This window comes from Oreochromis niloticus, linkage group LG3 (assembly GCF_001858045.2).
Source record: "Oreochromis niloticus isolate F11D_XX linkage group LG3, O_niloticus_UMD_NMBU, whole genome shotgun sequence".
Taxonomy (NCBI): domain Eukaryota; kingdom Metazoa; phylum Chordata; class Actinopteri; order Cichliformes; family Cichlidae; genus Oreochromis; species Oreochromis niloticus.
Window position 1 is genome coordinate 31,826,606 of NC_031967.2, and position 25,043 is coordinate 31,851,648.

The window sequence follows — 25,043 nt, forward strand, 5'->3', positions numbered from 1 at the left end:
AGTTTGGGAAGGAGTGATGGGGGGCAGACTATTGTGTTTCATGGTTCTTGGCACCGCAGATCTCAGTCTTACGCCGGTCTCCAGGGCCCATGTGGTACCAAAAAAAAATCTAAACAACGGGATGTGTGTGTATGTGTGTGTGTGAGTCTACTTTTTAACCATCTATCTGTCTGTGGAAAATTCCCCCTCAGAATCGAGTATGTTTGAGTGTGTGTGTGTGTCTGGGCCCACAAATCCCTTTGTGACAGAGTCAAACAAGCATTCACTAACAAGAAAAACAACAAAAGAAACAAAACCGCTCGCCATGTAGAGTGAGATGAGCCCGGCTGTCAGAGGAGAAACTCTCTTCCAGGAAGAACGTTTCAAATGAACACGAACAAACAAACTGCGAAATAGAGTAGCACTGGTAAAACAGCCGGCCTGTGGACAAAATCAGAGAGATTATGGCAGAGCGAGGCAGGAAGTGAAATGTTTGATTTGAGATTTTGTTTTAATCTGTAAAACATTCAGACAACACTACAACTGATTGAGCTAGACTAGATATGCAGCTAAGGCAGGATATCACTGACATTACAGCTAATTTAAATGGGAATGTCCAGGTAATCATGCCCTCTTTTACCCGTCAACACACTTCAATTACAATCCCCCAAAACAATCAAGACTAATAGAGCTTAATACTCACAATTAGAGGCACTTTTGTGAGCTGAAATTAAATTATTTAACTGTACTCTGATGAAGCACATCGATTCTGGTATTAATATTGAAGTTTTAAGGAGTTACATGATCCTGAAGGTTTCATGTAGAAAAATAAACCAACAGCAGAGACAGAGCAGGATATGGGCCAAGAATACATGTAAAAAAGACTAACAGCTCCAGCTTAATCCATGTATTGCACAACAAGGAACCGTAATGTTTCAACCACACCTGCCAGTGTCATTGGAAACAGCCATCAACCACTTGGCAACTGGTTGGGGAATACACATTTTTTGACTAGAGATTGTCAAGGCTCTCTGGATGACTGAGGCCTCAGTGATTACAGTTTTGCATTTTGAAAAATATTTGTTTCATTTTTGTTTAGTTTTCAATTCACATTAGTTTCAGTTATTTCAGGTACTTTCCAGGGTAGGTTTGCTAGTTTCAGTTTAGTTTTTATTGTTTAAAAAGTTTTAGTTTAAGCTTAGTTTGCATTAGTTTCAATGTTAGATTTAATCTTTTTAAACCTTATAATATAAAGGTATTAGCTGAAGGGTGAAACATGAGAAATTCAGAATAAATATTACCATACTAACAAGGCATATTGGGAAAGGTTGATTCACAGTGAAGTAGACATCGTGAGGTCCAATAAGCACGTCATCAGTTTTGTCATAACAAAACTGAAACCAGCAAAGACTAAACTTCTTCTGTACTTTTATTTTATTGTAGTTAGTTAAACACAAAAACATTATTTCAGTTCTCTATTTTTGCAAAGTTTCTAGTTTTTATTTATTTTTCACTCATTTCCCATGTGAGCATTTCTGATGTACATGAAAGTACACCACTGATATGACAAACTAAGACCTCAGTAAGAAACACACTTGACCTCTGTTTGTGAACAGCTGACGTTAAAAACCACAGTGGAGCCAGCACATGGCAACCTGGTTTCAGTTGGGTCAAATTAACAAGCACTTATTGAAGCCATTATCTTCTCAAAATGTGAACGAACTGATGTGCAGGGCGGCTGTGGAGAGGCTTAGTCAAATAATAAAATAAAACAATATAATTAAAGGCTCGGCACACTCTACCACTTCTTTGCACAGTTAGAGATATTTAGTAATCTATCATTCAACCTTCACATCCATCCACACATCCAGTTCTATCAATCCATCTATTGATTCATGGATCTATTGATTTATCTAGCCATCGACCTATCTAGCTGTCATCAACCTATTCATATACATGTACAACCATTCATAATCTACGGATCAATCAACCTATCTACCAACCCATCAATCCATCAATCCATCTAGATCTATTGATCTATATTTCTATCTATTAATTTATATCAACCCACCTATCATATATCATCACCTACCTACTTATCAGTCCATCCACAATCAGTCTAACTCAGGGGTGGGCAATCTCAGTCCACGAGGGCCGGTGTCCCTGCAGGTTTTAGATGTGTCCTCGAACCATCACAGCTGATTTAAATGGCTAAATTAGCTCCTCAACATGTCCTGAAGTTCTCCAGAGGCCTGGTAACGAACTAATCATGTGATTCAAGTGTGTTGACCCAAGGTGAGATCTAAAACCTGCAGGGACACCGGCCCTCGTGGACTGAGATTGCCCACCCCTGGTCTAACTGATCTAGCTAACATCTATCCATCCATTCATCTACCTATTTATATCCATATCAATCAATTGATCCCTACATCTTTCCATTGATCCATGCATCAACTATGTGTCTACTGACAGATCTACCTATCTACTTGTAAATGGTAAATAGACTGATATACATATGGACATATGGACTGCTTTTCTACTCTCTACAACATGCCATTCACACCCATTCAGACAAGCACTTTATTCTAGAAGAGTAAGTTATTTACTTACTTTCTAGCTAACAATCACACCTAGATGGAAGCATCTGGTTTAATGCCCACTGTATCTGTGGTCTTGCTCAATTTGGCATGCAGACTGGAGCCAGGGATCAAACCACCAACCTTCCGATCAGTAGATGCCCTGCTCTACCTCCTGACAGCCACCCTATTAATCCAGCCATCCATTTATTTGTCAGGGACAATACACACAAACCGAGCTCATATGACCTGATTTAACTACTAGTTAATTTCCTGTTAAATGAATGGCCTAAATCTTGCAGCTTTGCTACATGTCATCTTACTCACGTTCCTATCTGAGTCAGGAATCATGTCAAAACATGTCAGCATTTTCTTTCACCTAAATACCAGAGAAGTCCCGCAAACCCCGGATTCTTTTCTCCCCCAGCCACTTTCACTGTTTCCATTCTTTTCCATCCTTTCATCTCCTCTCCCTCTCCCTGCGGCCTTCGGTTAAAAACAAATGTTTGACTAATGTGAAGCGCAGATGAAAGGGTGAGTCGAGATGAAAGGGCTTTGTCATAAAGTCGTGTTTATGCTGTCAAAATCGTCAAACGTGATGTCAGGCTCTCTTGTAATTATCATTTTAATTTCCTTACGTATTCTCCTTCTGCCACGTAACTCCAGCCTTTGCCTCGCTAAGTCGGTGGGTATTTCCTGTTGTTCTGTCGTCTCATCTCTATGAGTTTTGGATATTTACCAGATTGCTGACAGAGTATTTATAGAGACGTATATAAAAATGAAATTGGGTATGAAAGAGTGAGAAAACCTTGATCTGAGCGGAGAGACTGAGCAAAAGGTAGGTTAACACAGGGAGAGACAGACTCATGCCTGCATCCACACCAATGGCTTTCTAATTAAATTAAACTAACATTCATGTTTGGACTGTAGGAGGAAACCAGAGCACCTAGACCCAACCGAAGCTGCCAAATTACAGACCTGAACCCAAACCCAGGCTTTACTTCTTTGGCTCTTTCTGCTCTACAGTGTGTATTTACTCTGCAAAATGTTGCAAGTCTTCTTCATTATTACAACGTCATAGAGAAAAAGAGCTCTATGCCTCTATACTGAGACCTCCCATATTCCTCTTGATAAAGGGAAACCTGTACGTGGAAAGCAGCAGTAAGACCCGAGCACAGCACAGATAAGCCATTAACTGTATGAAAGGCAGGCCTGAGGCGGAGGTGGGTTGTAAAGCTGTCTGCAGATTTGTAAGTGGGGGAGGCTATATGGGATGAACTGAGCCACCCCATGAGCAGCAGAATCTAAATAAAGTGTTTTAAAAGCAAAAAACACCAAATTTTGCCTTCACCACCTTGGTTGTTAAACCTGACATGTGGAATGAGAGGTTTACGTGTAACCGAAGACACAGCGTGTTCACTGGGTAACAACTAGTGATGTACCATTCATTAGTCAGTGAGTACACCTTGGACTCTAATAATGAACGTTTCCCATCTTTTTGCAACCAGAGAAGTCGCCCCCTGCTGGGCATGAAAAAGAATGCAGGCTCACTTTTTAGACCAGGAAGCTACCTACATCCATCTTTTACATTGTGACACAGTTTTATCCGGACTTTGAAGACACAGTACATTTTATCTGTAAAGTCAAATTCTTTTACCAAAATATTTTGTTACTGCTGCACATTTATTAAATGATTTTTCCTCTTAAATTCACACAGATACATATTCTTCATACAGGAATCACTCAAAATAGCTTAAGTAAGATGCAACAAAGAAAGTCAAGCAGTTTGACTGACGTGGAATTAATCGCTTCTGTTTCGCACCAGTTAACATTCATGCTATGTGTAGTTCACTGGCGCCCCCTAAACAGGTTTTTTGATACTTAAGTTCTAAAGATTTGGTGCTTCCATTTACAGTTGGACACATAAAAATGGTTGAATAAAACTAAAATTTTAAATGCTTCTTCCGGTTTCAAAGTTCATGTAACTGTTATCATGGCTGGCAAACGTAACATAAACATAGGCGCATGTACACCTACATGTACAGAGGAGCTTCCTATTCCATCAGTTGCTGTAAATAAACTGTTTGGTCTTTGTCCGCTTCCCATTAAAGACGCTGCTTTTCACACAAGCAAACACACAAATCTTGCCAACACGTTAGCTGGACAGGAAGCAGGGACGGGAAACTCTGGGAAGAACAGGAAATAATGATCCAAAAGTTGAAGAATGTCCTCCTGCTAGCTCCGTGGCTGCCCACCGCTGAGGGAAGCTAAAACACACTCACACACACTGCAGCTGAAATTAACAAAAGGTCTCTGAAAACAGGAAGTACTATAGAAGAGACATTTCCAGGTCGGGCCAACAAAACATCCCCAAACTTCACTTCCAGAAATATATTGGAAAAATCATCACTCGCTTAAAAACACCCCAAAATATGTAAAGAGACAAAAATACTCCGAGGTGACAACACTTTGAAAGGAGGGCAGAGGGCTGGCAAGCGTAGAAACGGAAAACTATTCTTATCAGAGAACACAGAGGGTTAAAAAAAAGCTCCTATGTTTCATTTATGTAGGAAAATGTGTGAATGAGATGTTCATTTAATTTTTTAACAGATACAACAACGCAGCAGAGGAAATTATGTTCCTATAGATGTATGAAGCTAACCTTTTATGCAAAACATATTTATGAGTTAGAAAAGAGGGATTAGAGCTTCAAAATGTCTACTGAAAGTCATCAAAGTCCAGTAAGACAGGTTTACAGAGGCGTAGGTAATTTCCACAGTGGAAGGTGGAACATTAAAATGGCTCTGTTATATTTACAGACTGTTCATAAAAGACAGACATAGTGGAGCCAATGCAGAAGTGCCTTAAACCTGGATTCTTTTGAATGGCCAGCAGGGGGCAACTCCCCTATCTGCAAAGAGACTTCAGGTTGCATGGAAGTCTGGGAAAATTACTGGCTTCATTCTTGATTTATAATCTCCGTAAAAAAACTTTCTAGTGAGTTTATGATCTAAATTGCTTATTTAATGTCTGCTTCATTACCACATGGAGCTCACTTTGAAAATTATTTTCACATTTATGTAAAATAGATTATAAAGCAAACCGTTTCCATATGGATAGCTAGCGTTGTTATTTACACTGGCATTTTCCTGCTTTGACACGTCAAAAGAAGTATATGTCAGTCATATTCAATTCACATGAAGAACTCCCCTATATAATATGTAGCAAATGATCATGCCTACATAAGCATGTCTTCATGTATGCTAGTGTGACTTTTATTATATAGTGTGGCTAATTCTGGGGCTGTTTTGAGGTAATTAAGGACAAAAATGCTCTTTACTGCCCTGTCCTTCATAAAATGATGTTCAAATTCATGTTTTTTGCCTTTCTGTTAAAAGAAGCATTTTTAAAGACAGTGGTTGTCTTAATTAAGAGAAAATACAGCACTAGTTAACAACAGCGTGGGTCTCTTTCACCCTCAGCTGGCTTGTTAAAGGAGCCATAAAGCATCGCTCCTGAAAATAAAAGCTAAAATGGACCCAAACACACTCCCCTTTTCTTACCCTCCACTGAACTGCTGGGCAGGCCAGTAAAATCCTGCGGTTTGCCAGATTTAGCCTGTGGGCCTTCCTTTGGCCTGCTCCTCTTTCAGCAACAGGACAATGTAGTAGGTCTGATCTGAATGTGTTTTATTTAAAGAATAAACAATGGAGCTAAGAATGGCGAGAAACAGATAGAAAACAGACTAAATGCAACATCTCTGTAGCAGCTGACAGGCACGAGAGTGAAGTCCTTACTGTAAATGCAATGGAAAGCTGTCAGACACAATACGCCCTTTTGTAAATCATACACAAGCCTCTATTTCAAGCAGAGTTTAGCAAAAAAAAAAAAGAAAAAAAAAAAGATGTAGTGCTTTTGTGCAAAAAAAAAAAAAAGTTGCACAAAAGCACTATTTTCAAAATCATCATCTCTCCTCGCCAACTCCACATTTCCTTCCACTGAATTTACATCTCATAATTAAATCCACACAGTGTGTACATTTTCCCCACAGGCCCCATCAGCTGAAAAGACCATTTATTCAGAGGCCACTACTGTACAGGGGAACCCTGGTGAGTGACTTCCTGATGTTTCCACAGGCAAACCTGTTGAGCACATAATAATCCACAATACTACTCCCCATGTAAGGCCGTTTAGACCATTTGAGCTTTAATTGAGCTTAGAATAACAGAACGAGTGTGCAGGATAATTTCTCACCTTTATTAAACGCATACACATGTGCATACAGATGTAAAAACATAGCAGTGCTTTAGTTTGGCAGGGAAAAAAAGAAATTAAATGTAGTCGTACCAAATTTTTACAAAACAAGATGATTGGTTGAAAGATTCCCTTCAGGTTGCCAAGCAAAAAGACAAAACGGGCACAAGCTTAGGCTCCAGAAGAGGGCGCTGTTCAGGCCTTGTCAGACTATCAGCTTGTAAAGCGCTGATAGGGCTGGGCTTTATCAACCTGAAGCATTTCCTGTGCTTGATGAGGCCCTCATCTTTTTTTGTTTGGAGAAAAAGACACAAACTTCAGAAACGATTCAGCTGTCATTCTCAGCCTGTACAGCTTTTTATAAGTACTGCTCACATTTACAATGTGTCGTTTTCAATGCAATCGACACATATACTTCGTATACCTCTTTGCAACTGACTGATCTCTAAGCCCATGTGAATGGGGCTACAGCAGCTACTTGCAACCATTTGCAATACAGTAGTTACCAAGTAGTTGCCAGCAGCTCTCGAGGTCTGTGTAACTGGGGCATAAGCAAGCTAGCTAACCGCTGGATTAGCACAATAGCTTCTTATCCAAATATAGTAAATTCTAGCTTCTAAAAACTAACATGGTGTGGCCAAAACACTAACATGGAGGCTTCAAAATGTGTCCAAAGGTCATTATGTAACGTTACAGTGGCTACGTCCATGCTTTTACGCTACCTGTCATGGTCTGGGTGTGTGGCTGTAAAATTCCATTGAAGGTCTGGACCTCCCTGGTATCCACCCATGGGCAGGGCCTACAGCCTCCCTCACCTGAAGCTGATTGAGGCAATCAGGTTGGAGATTTAAGCTGCTTGCTGACACTGCTTCCTCGCCAGTTCGTCAACTACCTTATGTTGGTAACCAGGCCTCACGCTTCATGTTCATGAATCTCAAGTGCTCTACTAACCTTGCAATCTCGTGTTCTAGTTACTCCAGGAAAACTCCATCACACCGGACCACTCATCTTGGAAATCTGGTTAACCCGCAAGCTCTCGGAATCATCTCCTTGCCTCACCTGCCTGCCCTCCTGCCCTTATACCACCTCGGGACCTTCACCACTCAGGACAGCTGCCACACACCACCTAACCCACCTGGACCGCACCACCTCTCCCTCAACGCTTCCATCTCCCACCTGCACAGTAAGACGTTGATTTTCATAGCTTCCACTCTCTCCAAAACTCCTCATTGGCTACCGCTCTAACACTGCTCTCCTCTCTTCCAGTACGTACCTAATCACCAGCAGCTGCCGTTGCTCTCTTGGACCGGTCCCCTTGCTTATCCCTCTCCCCTGGCCAAGACCCTCACGCCCCATATATCAAGCCTTAAATCAAGTACTAACGTGAACGTCATTTTGGTGTTAGTCAATAAACCTTTGTTAAACCCTTTACTCTGCCTCCGCCTTGGGTTTCCTGCACGTGGGTTTGATTTTTGGTGCTCGGCCTCCGGCCGCTTTGTGACACTACCTGTAACGCTGATGGATAAAAACATGTTATAAGCTACTTGCGGTTGCTCCCTTGCTACAAGGGGTCACCACAGCTAGCAGCTCGGCATGTTTCATTTGGCATGCTTTTATACCGGATGACTTTCCTGACGCAACCCCAAAGTGGATTTGTGTCTCCAGCTAGAATAAACCAATAATTGTGGAAACCACTGCATCACCAGAGGCACCAATGGATACAAAGATGCTGAAATGCCAAAAGTGCCACAAAAAAAAAAAAAAAAAAAAAAAAAAAGATGGTAGGCCTTTGTATACCTTGGTGACCAGCCCAAGCAACATCTATGTGCAGGAAAACACTACTGTTCTGCTCTTTTTTTTTTTTAATAATGAAAGCACACAAAAAATGGGTGTTGAGTTAACTGAAACTGTGAACTAATCTTCCACATTTTGCAGTTTCAAGTATTCATACGAACACTGTAATGCTACTAAATTAGTCTGATGTGAAACTAATGGCAAAAGAGGGACTTTCTGTTCAGCTAGCCACTTTTTGGCATCACCGAGTCCAAGCCAAAAATATCTGTCCCACCAAACCGCAGCATGTCACGCTTTTTACACATTCCCACTAAAAATGTAGTAAGAAATACGAACGTCCATCCATTTACATCTCTGCACCAACAGCCCCTATGTGTTACTAAAAGAGGTGGTAATGAGTTTTGGCTTTTGACTAAGGGCCCTTTTCCACTGTTAAAACTATACAAGCAGAGCCAAGTGTGCAAATGTGAGTATTTCATCATCCCTGGCCAGCCAGTATGTGTGTGTGTGCAGTACTTTCAGAGGGTTCCTTGTTCCTGTACAGTAATGACTAAAACCAGACTGGCAGGCGGGTGACGTGACTGGCACAGCGTCAGGGTCAAAGTGCAACAGAGTCCCACCTAATACAGAGGCTGTGATTGGTCATTAGTGTCAGTAACGTGTCAATCACAGGGGGTTTAATTTATGTGTGGGTGGCCAAAATAAGAGCTCTCCAGCCAAAAAAACAAATAATACCTCTTTATGGGCACAGACAGAGGAACACGCAGGCTAATGGCACAGAAATGCTGATTCATTCAGAGGAGCTTGCACAGATTGAAGGAGGTTATAATACTGAATGTCATCTTTACAAGGCTATGTTGTTTTTATGAGTTTTAAGATGAGATTTGGCCACATTTTTAACCACCTGAACAATCAGAGAAGAGGGTGAGGGGGAAAATCTTTAATGTTATCTTTAATTAAAGTTCATTTAGTTAGTTAATTCATCCATTTTCTAACCGAAGGCTACCTATTTCTTGGCCACAGTGTCAGCTGTTCTGGGACATAAAGGTGTTCCCACCAATTAAGAGACCAGCTCTAATAGAGGGTGCTGACTGCATGATAAAACTGCAGTGGAGGATGGCTATTATTAACAACATTTTATTATTCTAACTCATACAAAAACAGACGCTACATCTGAACACCCAATTTTTTTTCAATTCTCACATCGGTGAAGTTGGCAATTATGAGCAGAGAGCGCCCCTTTAGACCTTAAGAGGTGGACATATGTTTAGGTGGAACTTTTTTTTCTTTTAGCTGCTGTACATTATTTCTAGAGAAATCCTTCCTAAAGCCTCCATGCATATTGTGAAGAATGGCAAATTCAACAAAAAACAAACAACCAATGTATAGTCTGTCTCTGAGATATAAAACGGTGATATTTTATGATTATAATTGCTTCCTTAGACATGGTGACCATTGTAACAGCAAAAATCATGTGCATTCTGAGCACAGACCGCCTTTAGAGGAAGATCATTTCCTCCACCTGCCAATTGCTGCATATTATGCCATCACCCACACTGTAAACATTATCCTTTCATCTTCCTGCGCTTATCCAGGTCTGACGTGCAACAGTCCAACAGATGCCAAGATTAATCTCCAGCCCTTCTGATGGGAGGCCAAGGTGTTTCCCCAAATCAACCAAGAGATTATCAGCCCCAGGACCTGAAACACCTCACCCATGAAGCACGCTAGTCAGATGTGTGAGTCACCCCAACTGGCTCCTTTCGATGTGGAGGAATATAAGCTTGACTCTGAGCCCCTACCAAATGGCCAAGCTCCCCATCCTGTCTCTAAGTTGTCATTGTCAACTTGTATCTTCAATCTCATTCTTTCAATGACAAATCAAGGGTGGGAACGTAGATGAAATGCTTGCTTTTCAGGTTCAGATCTCTCTCTGTCACCAGACTGGACCAATCCGTCCAGTCTCAATCACAATCCACACTGAGCTTGCATACATACTGTCCATGCAAATTTCATAGCAAATAAGAGCAGGATCTGAGCTTTAGATAGATGGATTACTTCATAGGTTTTGTTCAGTTTAATGACATCTTCATGTGCAAGTTTGCCAAGTGCACATTTACTGTTGCCACTTAGTGGATGAAGGCTGAAATCTAACACATGTTTATATATAATAGTTTCTTTTTTTGCAGGGAGAGAAAAGAAAAAGCTTTCCCTGTTTCCATACGCTTTGTTGTTTTTATCAACTTTTCTCTCACACTGGCGTTGATTTTTCCATACTACCTAACTTACTTAAGATGTAAATCCAAGATATTAGTGGTACAACTACTGCTTTGTCTCCTTGGACAGCTTCAGACAGCTGTTTGGCAGCAACACGCCTTGTTCTGGCCTTGAAACCAGATCAGCCGTCCAGCACCTCCGGGTTTTCTGCTCCTGTTTCTGCAGCAGGCAGATTAATTCTGTTAGGCATGCACACAACAGTATTTACACCCACATGCGTACTACACTGTACATCATATTCAGCAGGCTCAGGCTGACAGATTGACCAGTGGACAGACAGAAATGTCTTTAGGAATGTAACTGGCGATGATAACTCTCCCAGTGAAACCCACAGTGGGTGCTGGTGTCTGGTATGTGTTGCATGTCTGACTGCTGGGGCTTTCCCAAAGCTGTGTGAGAGCCAACATGTGTCCACACATATGCTAAACACGCAACACTAACAGTCTGATCTGTTACATAGATATATATATATATATAAATATATATAGTACTGCCAAGTTAGCAGCTTCAGACTTTCTGGATATTTAGAGCTTAAAATTAAAACTTTTTCAGAAGTTAAGGAAAAACATGCAGCTCGTTTCTTCATTTATTTGGCAAAATGTCAGATTTTTGTTGGTCTAATGCAATTCTCAGAGCTCTGGTTGATTATATTAGCTGCTTAATTTGTCTGAGCAGCAATTTAAGATGAAACATATAGGTTTAGTCTATACAAATAGCCCTTAACCCTTTCCCCTATAAAGATGAGCTCCCCTCCTTTTCTTCTTTGGCTTTGTCAGAGGTCACCAGGCATCTATTTTGTTGTAAAAGCAGGCCTGAAATATGAGAGAAACTACTCACGTCAGCAGAGAGAAACAAGGGTTACTCAAAGTAGGCTCAGAGTCAATCAATCCAACAAAGGTACTAGAACAAATATCCTCAAATCAAATCGCTGATAAGACTGTGACGTGTCATCACATGAGTAAGAAGTATTAAAGTTAAAAAGGTTTAAAATGAATGTATTCTTAATGACATTTAACGATACAAATGGTTGTATGACTATTACTAATCTGTGTGAGATTAGAAGGTCACTCGAAAATTTGGTTCTGTGGCCCCAAAATGTTTCAAAGTATCAGGCCAGCGATTAACTCAACTCCAGTTACTCATTCTGTGTGCTCTGAAGTAACTGCTTGTTTGCAGTCATAGAAACAGGTTCGGCCTCCCTGAACGAGTCCCCATAACAGAGCGCCCATTGTTTAAACACTTTATTAGATCGATCAACGAGCATTTTGCTGCTGAGAGTCAACTGTACTTTAACAAATTTTACTTGCTGACATCACTTGCAAACTCGTTTTCATCATTTCATCACCTTGTTTTTTTTGTTTTTGTTTTCCCCAGTTATGATATGCCAACTGTTGGACAACTTAGGATGGCTGGACAGAAACAGTGATGCTCTTCAGCATTCAAGAAATAAGTCTGGTCTCAAGGAAAGTGACGCCAGGTATAGGTAAGGGAGTTTTTGTTGGTCCTGAATCAGCAGCAATGGGAAGCATTAACACAGGTTATCCAGAGTTTTGTTGGCAATCACAGAGCAGAGAATTATGCTGAGCTTGTGGATAACACAATGAAAATATATCAGCTCATGAGTGCCAGAATGACACTGAAGATGCACTTACCTCAAGTGTTTTTCCACCAAATCTTGGAGATGTTAGCGAGCAGGACAGATTTGATGTAAGATAGAAAAGTGATGGAAAACTGATATCAGGGAAATTTTGATCCGGGCGTGATTGAGGACTACTGCTGGTTCTTGCGAAAGACAGACGGCTGTGCAGCACAAGCGCAAAAGCAAGCTTCTAAAAACAGTATTGAGCATGCTGGCCTCTGGTGTGTTTTCAGAATGAACAGATTAAAAGAATTTTTGTTAGAAATAATTACAATTAAAATGTAATTATAGTTAAAATTCCTGTCATTGCGTCGATTTATTATACTGATATTCACAGCTGTCGAAACATCAGTGACAACAAAAACCTGACACGCAATTAAATCAGATTTCATATCTGAACTCACTGTAAAAAAAACTTGATAAATAGCTGAAGTTCACAGTTCAATCAAAGTAGCAATAGGTTGAGTCCAGCTCCTGCCAATTTAAATGTCAGAGCTCAGATCTGCTGTTCTTTTCACCCTGCACTTTTTCAGTCCACCTTGAGATGCCAACTGGAGTTCAGCTGACAGACTGAAACTGTTCCCATCATTAGCTCCAGTTGCAAAGCCAAAACACAAATGATGGGTTTTTTTCCCTTTGCGCGTTTGTGTGTTTTTGTGCAGAAATTTCTACCCTTTTACTATGTCTCAATAAGGTGTATCCTTCTGTTAATCAATAGAGCGCGTTTATACTGTACATTACTACTAAACAGACCTTTCAAGCTGCTGAGTAGTGTGCACCGCTTCAACTTGCAGTTACACTTCTGTGAAGGTGCATGTCAAGCTACAGTGTAGGGTACAGAGCTGCGCTGTAGACTGCGACTTAGACTACACACAATCCCACACATCCCATGAATCAAACATTAAAGTTCTTAGGAGAAATAATAGGTAGCTGTTTTTAGCAGAAAGCTCTGACAAGCACGCTAGTACCTCCTAAATGATAAACAGAAAACACAGGTGGGATTTATCTGCTATACAGCAACATTGTTCTTTCTGGATAGGACCATAAACGGTGCTTAAAGGGAGTTGACGTCAGAGTTACAACCATGAAGTGAACACAGAAGTCCAAGTCAGAGCCAGTGTCAGTTAAAATCTGCTGGATGTGTACACAGTCCTGTGAGTTTTTGAATAATGGCAATTATGACTTTTAAATAAAGCACTGAGGATATACAACTGCTGGTCTAAATGCCAACAAACACACACACAAGCAGAGTCACCTATACTCAACCCTCACTGCTCACCAGTTTCCTTTCTGACACCCTGAAAGTCAAAGGTGACTTCCTGTGAAAAACATCTTATGTGTGAGAACGCAGCTTTTAGGTGTCGATGAATCGGGGAAAAGGACAGCGACCAATGCTGAGAATCAAACTAAACACAATATTACGGGTCAACAAGTCAAAGAAGACGAATGAACCAACGTTCACTGTGAAGCCACGAAATTACTTGTTGATGAAGTTTTTGTATGAGTGCCGTTTATTCGACTACTCATTCATTGTGCATGTATTATGATTGTTTTTTTTAATTATTATTATAATAAGATGTGCCTTGAAGGGCAATGACAGCGGCTGAAATGGACGTATTAAATCGAGTTTCACATCATCTCATTTCTAAGATGAAGAACATTGGTCTTCTCTGCAGCAGGGGCTAAACTAAAGGCCCAACAATATAAGCGTTAAACGCATTACTCTTTTGACACTGCCCCCTAGTGATAGTACACTGTTACAGCACGCACACAACAGTCTGCAAAGCACAGGGGCAATGTACACTAATGCCTGTGAGAGGTAGGAATTTCAAACATGATACTGATAACCAGAAAAATACTCAATACTCAACACCATTTTCCTAGGAGACACAGGAGGAGACACAAATCAGGGGGTTAGGGGTTTAGGGATGTATCAGGAAGGACATGCAGTATAAAATGAGCCAAATGAAACATGTGGAGCTACCTGCTGTAATGACCCTTTGTAAATAAAATAAAAAACTAAGACAGTTAACCATCGCCGAAGCACACTATCTTAACGATACCATAATGTGGCTATCGGGTAACTGATAATAGTTAAACCAGTCACAACATTTGGCTACACCTCCCTGAGCCTGGTTCAGCCAGAGCTTTCTTCCTTTTAAAAGGGAGTTTTTCCTTCCCACTGTCTCCAAGTGCTGCTCATAGGGGACAGTCTGACTGTTGGGGTTTTCTTTCTAATATTGTGGGGTCTTTACCTTAAAGGTGAAGTGTACGGACTTCAAAAATATGCACTGACCAGGTTAAGAGCTGTGCTAACTGTTCAGTACTTTAATGATGTTGACATAAACTAGTTAAATCAAGTAGTATCTGAGTCTTGATTTATTTTGACAAACCTTAGTCAGCAGTGACCCTTCAGGTCACCTCCTTGTTGCCAACTGGTGTCTTTTCATTCTACTTTAGAGCGGTCTTCCCCAGAAAAGGGGCACCGGGTAAAAAAAAATTGACAGTACTGCTCTGTAACCGATCTCCTGCACTCGTTGGTTTCCCACTGCTCAGCAGCTGCAAACACATGGAGCCCTTGCTCTGAGAACAAAGTAAGAGCTTTTCTGGTTCTTCTGACTTTCTCTCTCAGCATAATTTCACATGTAAATACAGCCAAGAATCACAGCAAAGTCATTATCTTTACCAAAACCGTAGGGGGACTTTGTTGGACGATGTTGCAGTGATAACCTCATTCGTGAGCCCGTTCGTCGAGGTTCTTTGTTAGAGGTAATTACACATTATAATATTATCTCAGCTTGTTCTTGTTCAGTTCCTCTCACCGTTGCAAACTTTTATTTAAATAAACATTTACGGGAACTCTCATGAATGCTGGTATCGCTGCTTCTGCAGCAGCACCGAATCCGAGTGTGTGTGAGAGGTATGTGTAGCTTCTGATTTTATCAAATGACATCTCCACCCACAGCTCTGTCTCCTAACCCTAGCATGAACCTCTCGTGGATCTGTATAGTTCTCACAGTGTTTACCTCCTGACTGTGAGCTTCAGTATCCTGAAGGATCCCTTAATGAGGATCAGGGCTTCTTGTCTGCTGCCGTAGAGGGCGGATCCGTTTATGTTAATGAGTTCATCACCAACTTTCAGCTTCTTGCAGTGGGCAGCCTTCCCTTCGTCCTCGATCTGCAGACAAAGACACAATTTGGTTGAGATGAAAGAGGACACTTGGAAGGCAAACAGAAGAACATTCAAGAAAAAAAAAATCATTCTAATAATAAAAAAGTCACTCAAAGACACATCAGCGCTGCCAGAACGACTCCTTTAAAGCCCATTTTGAAGACATTTTTTGTTAAACTGTCTTTGTCCCCCTGGCAACTTCACCCTAAAGAGCATCTCCAAAAACAGCCCGAACCAAACATCCCACAGAAACCCATCACATTCCTCTGTAATAGACTCTCTCTGTGTGTGTGTTTGGCACAGAGGTGACTGCGGGTCACACAGTGGTGAAGGCTGTGCCGTTAATGCATTGCTGGGATGTTTCAGGGTGTTTTTTAGGCTGCAGAGAAGTGAGACATTGACGATTGTGCGGTGCAGTGTGGTGAGAGGTTTCAATTCAGCCATAAATCTCACACACACACACACACAGGAAGAGGAGAAAGCATGAAAGAAATAAAAGACAGGAACACACAGATGGACGGGGCAAATGACCTGCTTACTGAGCGGACCACCGGCAGGAAGACAGTCAGGCCAACAATGACAGAAAAATCAGAGGAGAGTTCAAGTCGGGTTTTTTTTGTACTTTTTTTTGCTGCGGTTTTATTCCCACATTTAGTGAAGTACTGGAACAACATGCTCATGTATATAAAAAACAAATATGCATGTCACTGCAAATGCACTATAATGCTTTGCACTTCAACATACTGTAGGTAGTGTGTCATCAGTGGCAGCAGCTCATTGGAAAAGCAGGATGGAAAATGCCTGCTGTTTACCCTACACTTAAAAATGCTGCAGCCTGGGAGCATCAATAAAACTGTTGTTTCCCATGTCATCAGAATCATTACTGTAAAATCTCTTAAAACTTTAAAAAGTATGAAACCATCAAGTTGTCAGAACTTTTGCATCACAAAGTACCGGATTGTTTCTGATGACAGAAGTCACAGTATGGCTTCCATACTACAAGCCACATGAGAATGTCTGCTTATTGGCTAGCTGTGACCAAAGCAAATACAGGAAGTCACTGATTTAATGGCTTACTGCTGCAGTGTGTGTACTCTCCAGGTCTGCAGTACTCTGTGGCATCCTCGATGCAAAGCATACCTGCTGTTCTGCTCAGACCTGTCGTACACCTGGTAGTTTAGTTGAGGCTGGACCAGGTTCTTTCTATAAACGAACCATTTTAGAGTTTAGATTCGAAACCTGACAGAGACTGTGCAGTTGTCGTTGTCCGATCTCCACACACAAACCACAGCAAGGAGTAAAACAAGTTCATTTTAATCAGAAAGTGGTGCAGGTTTGAACGCACTCTAATGATTACTTTGTATTTTTCAGCTGACTGTCTGCATCCCCACCTGCATACCTCATAGATAACCACTGCATTAGAGGGAGGAGGAAGTCTTTTAGTGACCAACCATCATGCACAATGCAACGCGCCAGAACAGAATCAGTGGACAACCTTAAGTGGACAAGCATTATTTTGAAAGTTTGAACGCTTATCTCAACTGGATAAGCTTGTTGGCCAATCTGGTAGTGTGGTTGTTTGTTATGTTATTCTTTACAGAGGATTTCATCCCACAGTCTCCACCTTCACTATGTTGGTGCTCATACATCTCTTGATCTTTGTTCTGCAGCAATGAATTGAATATTTGTCCAGTACTTTGGTTTAGAAGCCATGAGACTTGAACAACTTTGAGCCTACTTTGAGTGACCTGTGTTTCTTTTTTCTGAACTGAGTGGTTTCTGTCATATTTTAGTCCTGGTTATACAACAAAATGACTGGGTGTGCCTCAGAAGTTAGTGAGGGTGGTCTCTGCCTATGCAGCTACACTTGGAAAACCCTTGGAAACTATTCTAAAGGTCATTAAACCACATCTTTATTGATATATGCTGAGGTGTCAAAAATCATTGTTACAGGTGACGCACAGGTGAGGTCATCAAATATCGTGTTTATGAGGGGAAAGAATTCAAGTTTTGGATGTGTGTTAATCGGTCAACTCAAACACTCTGTCATCTTTGATAGGTATCTTGGCACTGTCATGCATTACACAAACATTTTTTCTCTCACTGCCTCTTGAGCTAAAACAGTTTTAGAAATTTACCTTTTAGCAAATAAACAAAAAAAAAGAAAAAAAAAGAAAACCACAAGAGAAGGTGGCAACAGATTTCTGTTCACACACCAGTGTCTTAATATATATGTGTTTAACACTTTAAACCCTAACCCGTCACAGGTGATGGTTAGCATTTTTAGCAAGGGTGGGCAACTCCAGGCCTCAAGGGACAGTGTCCTGCAGGTTTTAGATCTCACCCTGGGTCAACACACCTGAATCAAATGATGAGTTCATTACCAGGCTTCTGGAGAACTTCAAGACATGTCGAGGAGGTAATTTAGCCATTTAAATCAGCTTTGATGGATCAAGGACACATCTAAAACCTGCAGGACACCGGCCCTCGAGGCCTGGAGTTGCCCACCCCTGGTTTAAAGGGGGGGGTGTAAATTAGGTTAGGGTTTAAAGGGTTAAACTAAGACACTGAAGATGATACTGGGTAATCTAAAAACACAAAACTTTGTTTCAGAGATAAGTGATAAAATGCTGTCGGTATGTATCTGACAAACTCTAAAAAGGGTCTTTGTCCAGTAAAGTTACTTAATACAGAGTTTAGTAAGAATGTAATTATTCGATTACAGCAGGGGCATGTAGGTTTAAATGGTTACTGTGAAGGCCAAATAGTGACTGAAATCCTTTTCCTTCTTTGGCTTTGTCAGAGGTCACCAGGCAGCTTGAGGCTGGTGTTATTATCCATCACTTTCAGATATCAACCCCAGGTGAATTCCACTATTAACACAGAATAAAAGCTCTTTAAAGATGTCTCTGGGGCAAACGCAAAGGAATATATTCCAGGGTGGAAACGGAGAGCAGACCTGCCCCTCCTTTCATTATTCATTCATTCATTCACTCTTTTGCTTTTACTGCTTCAGAAAAAAAAAAAATCAAAGGAATGCGTGTCATGGAAACACAGGTCTGATTTCACGGTTTCAGGATTTTACAGACACGCAGCGGGGGACTCAGCCCTGCGAGCCAACTCAAACATAAAGTGAGATCTTTCACATATTAACTCATTCTTTCTGCCGAGCTCTCCTGGGTCTGATGCTGTCATCGACTTCAAAGGTTAAATATTTTCATCCAAACATGAAAAAATTTAAGCAGTTAGTCACATTTGAAAGGGACACTTTTATCACAACTTTGGGTTTTGGTAGCACTCTGTTTCCATGCTGTTTTTAAACTATTTTAAGAGTCCAATTTAAGAATGATAACTTATGAGTAAGTCGGGTCTTTCTAATATGCATTTGCCTGTGTCCATTTATCATACCTGAGTGGAACAATGCCAGAAAATTGTTTTTCTATCAACATCCCTAATTATAGCACACAGATGACAAAAAACACCCCTCTGGAAAACCCTGCTGGAGCATCTATTAACAGTTGTTGCGGAAGGACCTAAAACAGTAACATCAATGGTGATGAAGGTGGGGTCAGGTTGGCAGATTGAGGTATTACTCTCTTAAAGTCATAATTTTTTCAGGTAAGTATTATATAGGATTTTCCAGGTTGGCTGTCAAATTATACCCTGCAAATGTCTTAAGACACTCCTTATTTTACTGTACAGTGGAACCCCGACTTACGAATACCCCATTTAACGAAAAATTCGAAGTTACGAAGGCACTTAACGGCAATATTTCTGCCCGTGTTACGGCAAAATGCCCGCGTAGCGAAATCCGCTGGCTCTGATTGGCTGAGCCCAGAATGCCTACAATGCCTTCTGAATCACGTGACAACCCCCTTGGCTTTCGTACTTGTGCTTCGCTGTTCCACTTGAACGACGTATTGTTGTTGCAGTATTGTTCACTCAAAAGGCGCGATGGGTGCTTCGACTTACGAAAAATTTCGACTTACAAAATACCCTCGGGAATGAATTAATTTCGTCTGGGTTCCACTGTATTTGCTTCCAAGGACTCAGTCTTAAGCAACAGTGCTCTGGCATTGGCTGCCTTTTTTTCACTCACTTTCAGTCCTTTCCTTGCACCTGACCAGGAATAATTTTATGACTTATTATTTAACTATTAATCATTCAAGGATAAGAAAGGGCACCTAACTCAAGAGATGAACCTGTTTAATTCTGCACATAACAGTTAACTTCGCAGGAAACCAATTTTAAATTGTATCCTTAGGCATTTTATTATTAGCAGCCTGTCACAAAAACATCAACAGATTGTGACCCATCCTGTAATACCATGCTGAAACTATCTGATTAGATTCCAAACACACTGCCAGTGCATTAAAAAAAAAAACATAACTGGACAGAAAAACACTGTGAAATATTATCGGTCATGGATTGGCCTCCCCAGAGCCAGGACCTCAACATTATTGAAGCAGTTTGAAAATTACTGCTTTAGATGATCCCAAACTGTGGTAGGTGTACCACTAGTGGTACTTGGACTCTCTCTGGTGGTATGCAGGAAATCTCCAATTTTTTTAAAGATTAAATAATATACCATTGTAGAGGTATGCAAAGACTACACAAGAGCTCCTGAGGCTCTTCTGGGAGCCGGAGTCGACCAGAAAACGTCTCCCCGAGCGTGAGTCCTCTATGAAGAGCAGCCTTTACTTATCGCCAGCTGTCGAGGCCGCTACGGAGCGCTGGTGGGCTCATTTCCCTGGGCCTTGAAACTGCAAAGGCGGCACGGCGCTGTTATGCTGATGGTAAAAACGCAGCCCTTTTCCGCAGTGTCACCGTGCTGAGATCCTAGCCACCATCGATGAGTCAGACGCCCCCAGGAGAATTGGTGGGGGGGCGGGAGTTGCCGTCGGTAAGTTGGGAACTATTGCCTGGATGCCGAAGCTCCTGGTAGCCAGGAGAATCCGATCCACTTCTGCGAGTGAGCGCTAATCCGTCGCGGCCAGCAGCGGGGAGTTGGGTGGGTCATAAGTGTGGTACTTCACGAGCCATATTTTATGAGGTGGTACTCATTGTGAAAAGTTTGAGAACCACTGATCTAAACGTTGCTAACATCCGAAAAAAAAGGTTTGACTGTCCTTCAAGAAACCTGGAGAACTATTGTTGAAGACTACTTAAAGAAATTACAAGAAAGCTGCCTAAGAGAGTCTAGGCTGTTTTGAAGAACAAAGGTATTATTGACTTATTAATAATGACTTTCAAACTGGATAGAAATCTACAAACTCTGTTTGTGCCTTGTTATCCTATATTTCCATGTACGTTTCAATAAATGACTGCAGTAATTTCCCATTATCCTACCAAACTATACAGACCTGAGGGGTGGGTGAAGGCTTTTGCACAGTACTGAAAGATTAAAAAAATTTCTAATCAAATGGCCAAAGTATCAAGAATACGCACCAACTTTAGTTAAACAAGGTAGCACAGACTTTTTGTCCTAACTATAAACAGACCGTTGATGCTCACAAGTGTAGGGCCATTGCAAGCCAGGAAAAACACTTTGAGCCCCACCTTAGTCTTAATTTCCTTGAGACAAACAGTACGTGCAAGTACTAATAGTGAGCAACAGTCCATGTTGGATGGCTGGTCTTTAGCCTCTTCATTAATACCATGTATCCACAATGTCCTATTGTTTTGTTTTTTCTTTTCAATTAACATCATCTTTTGAAGTGTGATGTTACTAGTCATTTCAGGGCAAATGATAAATTGACTGGTTCTTATACATCGCTTTTCTACTCAGCGTGAGCACTCAAAGCACTTTACACAACCTGTCTCAATTAGCCATTCACACACATTCACGGAAGCACTTGTTTCTATTCACGCACATTCACACTCTGATGGATGCAAGAACGTGGGCTTCAGTATCTTGCACTACGACACTTTGGCATGCAGACTAGAGAAGCCAGGGATGGAACCACCAACCTTGTGATCAGCAGATGACGTGCTCTACCTCCCGACCTATAACCACTGAAACTTTTCTTCAGTCACCAAAAACCAAACCAACACTGTGGCACCACTCACAGCTAAAGATGGATGGTTAGTGAAGCTGGGTTAGATCATTTATACTAGCCTAACCCTATAAAACTAGGGTTACAGGAAAGTAAGGCACAGGGAAGCTGTAGGATGAATGTTAAACTGTTCTCAGTAAAAGCATGTTGAGCATCCCTGAGAGGCAGAGATAAATATCATTACATGAAAGGAAGATAAGATTTGGATTTTGATTATTTACAGTGAAAAACTAATCCAGACATCAGGTACAGACTGACTCTTCCCTAGTCCAACATTTTAAAAACATCTGAGTCCTGGGCTGTTAAAAACTCAATTGTGTTACGCTTGAACCGTGCTAATAAAAAGCTGTAAAGGCTGATAATGAAACATAAATAGTTTATAGAGTTTATGCCAAAGCAAAGCACCACTGTAAACTAAAAAATGAAGAGCACGAGAGGCAGAGACCAGTTAATTAGTAAGTGGCTAAAACCACAATAACAGCTTCAGGGCATCATTTTGAAGCTAAAGTTTACCTTTGACCCCTACACAGAGGTGAGAACACAAAACATTTTCGCAGGGAGCAGTGAAATGTAATGTACATCACACTGAACTGTGTCTTTCCACACACACATTACTGTCAAATATAGAACACACACATGCACGCACATGCACACACGTATGCAAAAAGGCCGCCAGGCTGTGTTGAACCCATGTGACACAGTACTTATGTTCACTTGTTTCTAATGAGTTTTTCATTATGAAAACAAACCAGAGGCAGAAATGGCTGCAGTGCTGGGATGTTTAACACTGCTTACAATGAGGATCACTGTTACACACACACACACACACACACACACACAGTGTCCAAAGCACAACACGCATGGTTTAGAAACTCAAATACACAGCAATAATATGAACCCCAATTATCCAGCAATGTAATAAATGCTGGACTCTAATGAAATAAACAGTGCTGGTGGAAGATTAAAACACACTCTGGTCGGCGCTTGGCTCTGCTAAAACTATCAGTGTGCCGTTAAGCTTCAGGAGTAATCTGTCATTTTCCCATGGATGAAAGAGGAGCGGAGCAGAGCGGAGGAAGGTAACGAGGAGGGGAAAAAAAGAGGGGGAAATGTAGGGTGGGAATATGATGAAGAAGAAGACAAGATGTTTAGAGACAGCAAGGCAGCATGCGCTGAAAAAGGGAAGGAAAAATGATTTTTTTTTTAAATAAACCAAAAGGTAAGTGCCTGAAGAAATCTAAACAGGAATAGAGATGAAGATGAGGGGGAAGGTGGGAGATATACAAGAGGGTGAAATAGTGTAGACAGATGAAATAAAACAGAAGGGGAACTAAGGAGGAATAAAGTGAGATGTATAGATAGAAAGAGAATAAGTGAAAGGAGGTGGATGAAGGGAAGGGCTGGATGAAGAGCAAACAGAAAGGAGATGAAGAGGGAAAAAAATCTACATGAAAAATGAAAGAAGGAGGAGATCTAACGAGGTTAATGTTTAAAGAGGGTTATAAAGAAGTATCAAAGGAAAGGGAGATGGAGGTGGAAAACAGAGAAGAAGAAGAGAGGAAGCACAATGGAAAGATGGGAATGAATGGGGAAAACGTGAAGGAATAGCTTAGGGGGAATGGTAGAAAAACACAAAGTAAAGAAGATGCAGGACAAAACAGGCGGGAAACTTATGAAGGCTAAAGAGCATAAGTGAGAAGGAGGGCAGGGAGAAAAGATGATTAAGATCAGATCCAAACAAGATGAAGAAGAGAGGAAACAAAAAAAAGGAAAAACAACAGAGGAAAGGAACTTACAAGAGAATAGAGAAAGGACTAAAAGAAGGATGTGTGTTGGAAGTGGAATAAGGAATTAAGGAGCATGTAAACAAAGGTAACGGTAGAAGGAAGAAGTAAGGTTTGGGTGGAAAGGAGAAAAATTAAGGAAAAAATGAGGAATAAATGAAGGTATAAGGGAGGAGGACTGGAAAAAAAAGAAATGTGGAAGAAGGCAAATGAGAGCTGGGTGTAGGATGTAGGAGTATAGAGAAATGGGATGATGGGAACTCAAACAAGAAGATGAAAGAAAAAGAAGGAAAAATACACAGATAACAGCAGGATAATTAATAATGAAGAAACTTAAAAAGAGAATAGGTTATGTGGATAGAGAAGAAGGAAGGAAGGACAGGAGGTATGAGGAAGGTAGGAAGAAGAAGCTGGATGAGCAAAAGGAAGCAGGAGGAGAAGAAACAGGGGAGGGAGGAGACGACCTGAGGGCGGCGTGCTGTAATCTGCCGCACACACCTGTGGGTTTTACATACTAAACCCCAGCACGTGGGTTTGTGGGGCATAATTAGAGAGCGGTATTAAGAGAGTTTATTACGCACAGAGCAGGCAGATGTGTGGGAGGCTGAAGTCATTACCCAGAGCTCGTTCCTTGACACAGTGCGGGTTTCTTGACAAGCTTTTCGTTCTAGGTGCTTGACATCATCCTGCCAGAGAGCCAACTTTCCACAAAGGTTGACCGACGATCGGTAGCAAAAATTTAAAGCACAAAGACGTCGGCTTCAGGATCCACATTAATCGAGAGTTCATGAAGACAAACTCAAGCAACATTCCTGGAGATACAAGGCGCTGGCTTGATAATCTATAATCAAATGTCAACTTTAATTACAAATTTGGCTTTGACGTTTGCTGCACTTCTTTCTTTGCAGCGGCGCTCTCATTTTGTCTGAGAGTGACTCTCAGTCCTTCACAGAAGCTCAGGCTCACTGTTTAGCTCAGCTCCACCAAACATAACAAAAGCGAGCCTGTGCCAACCCTTGTGCCCTCCTTACATTTACTGCCGCTGGACAGCTTCATGGCAAAAACACACACACACACTGTTATTAAATCATCATACTATTTTTGGGTTGTCTTAAACAACGTCAAATTTATTCAAAACTAACAAACATTCAATCTATTTCTGAATTTAGACCTTTACATGCCAGTTTAATCAAGATCATCTAATAGTCAAAGCTGTAGCAAACGATGAGGTATGAGGTGGGAAGAAAATGAAACTGTAAAATGCAGTTCCTCAAGTGGCCACTTGAGGCTCCATAGACTTCAATGTCAAAATGTCCACATTTCTAGCAGAAATACACATTTATAGTGTGGTCCCACTTTTGATTTCTTTCGTTTCTCCCTCATAAAAAATGGACAGAAGGTGTTATTGTTTCTTTGTTTGTTTGTTTAATAAATAAGCCTTGGTGGTTTCTGTTTTGTTCCTGAACATTGGGACCAATTTCCTCTCATTCGAGGGTGACGGTTTGTCACCAC

The 25,043-nt window shown here is 41.1% G+C and overlaps 1 protein-coding gene and 1 long non-coding RNA gene across 3 annotated transcripts in view; one reads left to right on the forward strand and one right to left on the reverse strand.

Moving 5' to 3' along the window:
• Positions 1-25,043, reverse strand: part of shroom4 (shroom family member 4) — a 105,032-nt gene that overhangs the window by 48,521 nt on the left and 31,468 nt on the right. For both annotated transcript variants that reach the window (XM_019353139.2, XM_025904374.1), the window contains one exon: positions 15,546-15,697. In XM_019353139.2, coding sequence (XP_019208684.1) covers positions 15,546-15,697 — 152 coding nt within the window. The remainder of the gene's footprint in view (positions 1-15,545; positions 15,698-25,043) is intronic.
• Positions 7,531-8,240, forward strand: LOC109197625 (uncharacterized). The gene is made up of 2 exons (XR_002058711.2): positions 7,531-7,992; positions 8,076-8,240. It is a non-coding gene; the product is annotated as an uncharacterized LOC109197625 (long non-coding RNA).